General features: G+C 39.5%; 1 protein-coding gene across 1 annotated transcript; it reads right to left on the reverse strand.

The window, feature by feature from the left end:
* Positions 1 to 3,284: 3,284 nt before the first annotated feature.
* LOC120580624 (receptor-like protein EIX1) lies at positions 3,285 to 4,880 on the reverse strand. The gene is made up of 3 exons (XM_039834645.1): positions 4,728 to 4,880; positions 4,336 to 4,464; positions 3,285 to 4,217 (listed from the first exon to the last, which is right to left on the reverse strand). The coding sequence occupies exons 1-3, from the start codon at positions 4,878 to 4,880 to the stop codon at positions 3,285 to 3,287; spliced, it is 1,215 nt and encodes a 404-aa protein (XP_039690579.1).
* Between the last annotated feature and the right edge of the window lie 2,609 nt (positions 4,881 to 7,489).

Here is a 7,489-nt window from a genome sequence, read left to right on the forward strand (position 1 = left end):
GAGAGAGGGCTAAAACAAGGGGATCCTTTGGCGCCTTTTCTATTTCTTTTGGTCGCGGAAGGTTTTAGTGGATTAATGAGGAACGCCGTTAATTCGAATTCCTTTAAAGGTTTTGATTTGAGGAGTAATGGTCTCGTGGTGTCGCACCTCCAATATGCCGATGATACACTTTGCATAGGGGAGGCATCCGTGGATAATCTTTGGACTCTTAAGGCTTTGCTTAGAGGTTTTGAGATGGCTTCGGGGTTGAGAGTTAATTTTGCAAAGAGTTGTTTGATTGGGGTGAATGTTGGGAGGGAGTTTATGGATGCGGCGTGCAATTTTATGAATTGTAGGGAAGGTGCTCTTCCGTTCAAGTATTTGGGCTTACCGGTTGGGGCGAATCCGAGAAGGTTGTCTACATGGGAACCGTTGTTGGATTGCTTGAATATTAGGCTAAATTCTTGGGGGAATAAGTATGTGAGCCTTGGAGGTAGGGTGGTCCTCCTCAATGCGGTGTTGAATGCTATTCCAATTTTTTATCTTTCCTTTTTCAAGCTACCGGTGAAGGTGTGGAAGAAAGTGGTGAGTATTCAACGTCAATTCCTTTGGGGTGGAGTGAAGGGTGGTAATAAGGTGTGTTGGGTCAAATGGTCAACGGTGTGTCTACCTCGTGCTAGTGGGGGGTTTGGGAGTTAGAGATATAAGGTTGGTAAATCTTAGCCTTTTGGCCAAGTGGCGGTGGAGGTTGGTGCAATCGGAGCAATCGTTGTGGAAGGATGTCCTTATATGCAAATATGGGAACCGTATTTCGTATCCCGTGTATCCGGATGAAAATGCTTGGCCATCTCTTGCCTCTACTTGGTGGTTAGATTTGATGTCTTTGGAAAGGGCGGTGGGGGAAAATTGGATTAATAGGGAGTTGGTGAGGAAGGTGGGAAATGGAGTGAATACTAGGTTTTGGCGAGACCGATGGGTGGGGAATGAGGCGCTTTGCTTTAGATTCCCTAGACTTTACTCCATCTCTTGTCAAAAAGAAGCGATGGTGGGGGAGGTGTGGGAGGGGGTGACTGGAATTTTATGTGGAGGAGAAATCTTTTTGTGTGGGAAGAGGGGTTAGTGGTTAATCTTATTGACTCTTTAGAGGGTTGGGAGAAGGTGGAGGAGGTAGATTCTTGGTGGTGGAAGTTGGAGGAAGACGGGATTTTTTCGGTGTCCTCATCTTATGTCTCTCTTGAGAGTTCCTTATTGCCTATAGAGCCCTTGGAGAGGACGAAGAAAGTGGTGTTTGAATTAGTTTGGAAAAGCCCGGCGCCTTCAAAAGTGGTGGCTTTCTCTTGGCAATTGCTCCTCAATCGTATCCCGACAAAAGATAACCTTTTGAGTCGGCGTATCCTAGCTCCGGTGTCCCTTGGAAGGTGTGAGTTCTGTGAACAAGTGGCGGAAACAGCGACTCATCTTTTTCTTCACTGTGAGTGGACTTTTAAAGTGTGGTCGAAGGTTGGTGGTTGGTTAGGGATTAATTTCATTACACCTCAATCTCTTTTTCAACATTTTGAGTGTTGGAACGGGGAGATAGGGAGGCGTAAACTTCGGAAAGGATATTGGTTGATTTGGCACGCGGTGTTATGGACTATTTGGAAAGCGAGGAACGATAGGATTTTCAATAATATTTTGAAGGATTTTGATAAAATTGTGGAGGTAATTAAAGTGATTTCGTGGAATTGGGCGAATTCAAGACTTAAGAGTCCTCCGTGCCTCTATTACGAGTGGTGTTGGAACCCCAATGAGTGCTTACTGAGATAGGTGGGGCAGTTTTAGAGGTGTCTGGGACTTTTTCCTGTCAAGATTGCTGTTCTGGTGTGTTTTCGGCCTTCTGGTTTCTGCTGTTGCAGTTTTTTGGATTGCTGTTTTTCTGTTTTGCTGGCGGGTCAGGGGATAGTCTTTTCTTAGGCTGCTGGTTGGTGCTGCTTAGAGCAGTATTACAACTCTAGCAGTTCCTTTGTTCTGTTTTGGCGTTGTTGCCGTCACCGTGTATTTGTACTTCTCGTATATTTCGGTGTTAATAATATAAGCAGTTTCAAAAAAAAAAGCTTGGCCTCCTCTTTCGGCGCTATGCTATTTGAAATGAACTTTGTAGTTCCCAAATTGGAGGTATTGAACTTGTCTCGATCCGCAACTGATGATGAAACACTCTATGCAATCTCAAAGAGTTGCCGTGGTCTATTGCAATTGGACCTGGAAAATTGTTATGCTGTCACAGGGAAGGGAGTGAGGCAAGTGGTAGAAAAATGTACAAAGTTGAGAGAGATCAATTTGAGGGATTGTCAAAATGTGGCCGATAATGTAGTTTCTCTAATGGTACTTTCAAGGCCATCGTTGAGAAAGATAACGATTCCCCCTTTTTATCATCCTAGTGATCATGAAAGGGAACTCTTCTTGCATCATGGATGCCTTGTTTCCTAGTATTATGGAAGTGCTCTGCTGAAGTATGAAATGTTAGATGATTATGCCCTTCTTTGAAACTTTTTAAAATGCCAATTTACATTTGTTATAAGATAAGTTATATGTTCTTGGTAGTTTGTTATGCAACTTTTCTGCTGGAGTTCATTCAATAGAAAAAAAGCTATACTTGAAATTGTTCCTTTCATTTTTTTCTTCTTAATTTGCTTGAAATTCATGTTAAATGTATACTGTATTTATGTAGTACATGTTTTGGTTCAAGAGATTAGAGCTTACATTTTTGTTACAGATTCATGACCATTAGTTCAAAATAAAACTTGATATCATAGTAACATATATTGGCATCCATAGACCATAATCATAAACTAATGTGGGAGTGTGATTTCTACCTATCTTCTTTGTGCAAGAATACTAAAACAGGTACTGAATGATACTTCCAGTTATTTCACTCTTTGCACAAATTGTCAATAAGTTTTGAATTTAGATATACAAAAATAATTGTAACATCATCATGGAAGTGTCTCGTCAATCTTTTAAAGGACTGAGAATCTTATTTCTCTCTTCTTAGCTGCATCCAAAAACAGTGAGCAAAGCAATAAAAATACTAGAAATGATTTAGTTATACATATATGATATATTACAACAGTAGTAGTAGTAAAGCATGTCTCCCAAGACTAAAATTATTCATGATTCAGTTAAACCATAAAAAAAGTAAGAAAGAACAAAAGTACATAGCCATCATATTCATCCAATTTAGAGCAACTAGCCAGGTAAATTTACTCCTTCCACCACATGAAGATTTTCAATATCAAAGTGTTCAAGAATCTGGAATATGTTTCTCTCTAAGATGGTAGTAACAATATTGAGCCTACCAAGCCAATGAAACCAGTGAAGAATCCTATCCCCATGCTCATGTATAATGCCTCTAAAAATATTGAATTCTCGTCTCCTGATTTTATTGTTAGCACTGGATGTTCTGCTGGGTCTTCACCGTGACATTTTCTATCAAGAGGTTCTCCGCAGAGATTGAAATTTCCATCAAAACTTGAAGTGTCAAACGTCTGCAACTGCGTTCCAATTGGAATTTCTCCATAGAGCTGATTGTTTGACAAGTCCAACCAAGTGAGACGATCAATATGAGCAAGACTGGATGGAATTCTGCCTGAAAGATGATTTCTTGAGAGGTCAAGAAACTCAAGTGATTTGAAGTTTCCTATGTTTGAAATGATTTCCCCACAGAGATTGTTCCTTGACAAATTTAAGGAAATCAATCCAAATAAGTACCCTATTTCAGTTGGTATTTTCCCTGTAAGATGGTTGCTTGAGAGATCAATGCTTTTTAAAAACATATCTGGATTTTTGTAGAATTGGTCTACACCTTCCCAAAATGTTAGGCTTACTTTTTTTGCATAGAAGGAAGCTAAATCTGAAATTTTACTATTGGAGAGATGCAGTGCTGCAGTTTGCAATAAAAAAGAAGGAATTGCACCTTCAAGTTGGTTTGAACTCAAATCTATTTCAGGATAGTTGGTAAGATTGATTTCCAAATTTGGAATCCTTCCGGTGAGATTGTTGTTTGAAATGGTCATGGAAACTAGTGTTTGCAATTTACCCCAAAACCAAGAAGGCGTCGGAGGTAGACTACCGACATTTGAAAGGTACATAAATGACAAGTTATTTTGTTTTTGAAGCCAATTAGGAAATCTAGAATCCATATTACAATATGACAAATCTAACTCTTGTAATTGAAAAGGAGGAACCCAATCATCACTAACCTTCATAGTGAGGGAGTTGTAAGACAAATATAAGTATTCCAATTTGGAGAGGTTAGTGAAATGATATTCAGTGATGACACCTTTAAAAAAGTTTTTGCTCATGATCAACATCTCTAACTTCGTCAGCGATCTGATACTCGAGGGTATTTCTCCAATTATTGCTAGCAAGATTCAAAATTCTCAAAGACGGGAAGACTGAAAGGTCAGGTAACATACCAGAAATCTTATTATTCGATAAGGATAGTACCTGTAGCGAGGATACATTTCCAATGCAGTAAGAATAGTTGTTATGGATGATAAAATCTGAAAAGTCTCCACTCAAATTGTTATTATCAGATGCAAATGTCTCCGCGGTGCATATATTCAGAATAAATCTTGGGATTTGACTGCTTATATACAAATAACTAGGGTCTGGATATTTTAGATGTTGTAGCTCAGTTATTGAAGGATTGATTTCGCCACTCAAATAGTTTGTTTCTGAACCCTGCAGATCAAGACTTTGAACATAACCTGTTTGGTTGTTGCATTCAACTCCCATCCATTTGAAGCAATCTGAATTTGGATCATCCTTCCACGTATACAACGTACCAAACTCATCTTGGAGACCTTGTTTGAACATAAGGAGTGCATGTCTATCCCTCTCTTTGCACTTAGCATCGCCATTCTCGGTTGCTGAGTTGAACCGAACATTGGAGCACACAATGCATGAAATATAATAACAACATAGTTTCTCATCATAATTTTACCAACAAAATAAAGCTGAGATTATCTAATGGATGCTATATTCTCAAGTGTTATAGAAACTCTTGTGATGATATCAAAGCGTTATCTTGGTATTGGGCTTTGAGTAGATTATGGATTCATTCATATCTTTTTTATGAATGGACGTGGAATCCGCGTGAATGTTTGAAGAGGAGGAGGTGTGATACAGAGTAAGACATTAATATGGCATAGACTTTGCAGCCACCACCCTATATGCTAGCTTTCCAATTCCACCACCCTACTATTGACAATAAGGCCAACAAGCCACCATGTTTGACATTTACTAGATTGTGTTTCCATTGATGTATTAATTATCAGCACTATTTCAGCTACCATATGGCCTCTAGGATTGCTATAAATAAGGCCACTTCCTTCATGTATTACCACAATTTGAAATATATAAAACTTGAGTTTCTCATTTGAGAGTTAGAGAGTGGATTCTCTCTTGGTTTCTGAGCCATATTGGCATCAGAGCAAGGTTCCAAATCCGGAGTTGAGTTTGAGTAAAAGAATCAACGGAAAGTTTGAGTTTTCTAAAGGTGTTCTTGAAGAAAAAGAGCTGCCACCTTCGAAACTCTACTTTGCGGCCATTTTTTCGCAAAACTAACGCCGCCATTGCGTTCGGAAGGCCGAAAAACCTTGGACTGGAGGTTTTTGTCACCAACGGAGCCTCCACGAGCCGCCAAACGACTCGCCGGACCACCACCCGCCGCCACTAACCACCGCCGGAAGTCTAGAGGTTGAAGACGACCAGTCAGCAGCCACATCACCTGCCACGTGTCACTTTCAACCAATAACTTACCGCCACGTGTCAACCTGACACATCACCACTGACCTGTCCAGTCATCGACAAGTCAGCCTCCACACCCCTGCCACGTGTCACCTAGTGCCACGTCATCACCCAGTCATCCAAAATTTTCAGAAATTACAAATTTACCCCAAACCTTTTTGAAATTAGAAAATTACCCCTCAACTTTCAAAAATTGCAGAATTACCCCTGTACTTTTTGAAATTGCAAATTTGCCCCTATTCTTTCTGAAATTACAATTTTACCCTTGTTCAAAAATTGTGAATTTTCAGGAAATCCTTCCTTTTTAGTACTATTATAATAGACAATTCCTATTATGCTCTGTGGTTGCAGTTTAATCTGATCTTCCACATCAGAAAAGAATTATTCTATTTTATAGGACTTATACTCATTTCACCCTTTAAAAAAAAAATAAAAAATAAAAAAATATGCCTCCAAGAAAAAACGACCAAACACTTAGGGATATTCAAATGGAAGAAATGAGAAGACAAATCCAACAGTTACAAGAAACTGTAAATGCACAACAAGCACAATTGGAAGCCCAACACATGCAATCAGACGTTGATGAATCAAGTAGCGAATCATCATCATTAAGAAGTCGTCGTCCACAAAGACAATCATTTAGAGACAACGACATCAAGGTAGATATTCCTGATTTTGAAGGAAAGCTACATCCAGATGAGTTCGTTGATTGGCTCCAAACTGTTGAACGAGTCTTCGAGTATAAAGAGATACTTGAGGAAAAGAAAGTCAAGATCATTGCTGTAAAATTAAAGAAGCATGCTTCCATTTGGTGGGAAAATCTAAAAACGAAGCGAGCCCGTGAAGGAAAAAGCAAGATCAAGACTTGGGAGAAAATGCGTCGAGAACTAAGCAAAAAGTTCTTGCCTTCTCACTATTATCAAGATAGTTTTATTCAACTACAGAACCTTCGTCAGAAAAACTTGTCTGTAGAAGAATACACTAGAGAATTTGAGAAGTTAATGATGAAGTGCGACATTCATGAAAGGGAGGAGCAGACAATAGCTCGTTACCTTGGTGGATTAAACACTGACGTTGCTCATCCAGTTCAGCTCCAACAATACTGGTCATTAGACGATGTTGTTCGTTTGGCCATGCGAGTGGAGAAACATTTACCGAAGAAGCATTCTTATAGGAATTTTTCCTCCACTGAGAATTCTTCTTATCCCCGCAAAACAGACAACGATCAGCCTAGTACTTCTACAAAACCTTCTCCTAAAACCACTACAGAAAATAAACCCAAAGCTACCAAGTGCTTCAAATGTCAAGGTTTTGGACATATAGCTTCAAATTGTCCAACACGAAGAACCATCACCATCATCAAAGGAGAAGCTTATGAAGATGTTGATGAGGAAACAAACCGAGATGAATCAGAAAAAGAAGAAGTGTTAGAGCCAATTTATGATGAAGAGCTCATTGTTGCTGATCATGGCGAGTCTCTGGTGATCAGACGAAGCCTACACGCGATGTCAGCTCAAGAAGAGCATTGGTTGAGGAAAAACATTTTCCATACTCGTTGCACCACTGCTGGAAAAGTTTGTGATGTTATAATAGACAGTGGTAGTTGTGAAAATGTGGTGTCGAACTACATGGTAGAGAAGTTAGAGATGCCAACACAAAGTCATCCTCATCCTTACAAACTACAATGGCTCAACAAAGGTAGTGAAGTGAAGGTTACGAA

This window comes from Medicago truncatula, chromosome 5 (genome assembly GCF_003473485.1).
Source record: "Medicago truncatula cultivar Jemalong A17 chromosome 5, MtrunA17r5.0-ANR, whole genome shotgun sequence".
In the NCBI taxonomy this organism is placed as follows: Eukaryota; Viridiplantae; Streptophyta; class Magnoliopsida; order Fabales; family Fabaceae; genus Medicago; species Medicago truncatula.

Coding starts and splice junctions, on each gene's coding strand:
- LOC120580624 (XM_039834645.1), bottom strand. CDS start 4,880: ATGGCGATGCTAAGTGCAAAGAGAGGGATAGACATGCACTCCTTATGT. Junction 4,465..4,727: donor TGAATGCAACAACCAAACAG/GTTATGTTCAAA, acceptor TCCTCGCTACAG/GTACTATCCTTATCGAATAA. Junction 4,218..4,335: donor AGTATCAGATCGCTGACGAA/GTTAGAGATGTT, acceptor CTCACTATGAAG/GTTAGTGATGATTGGGTTCC.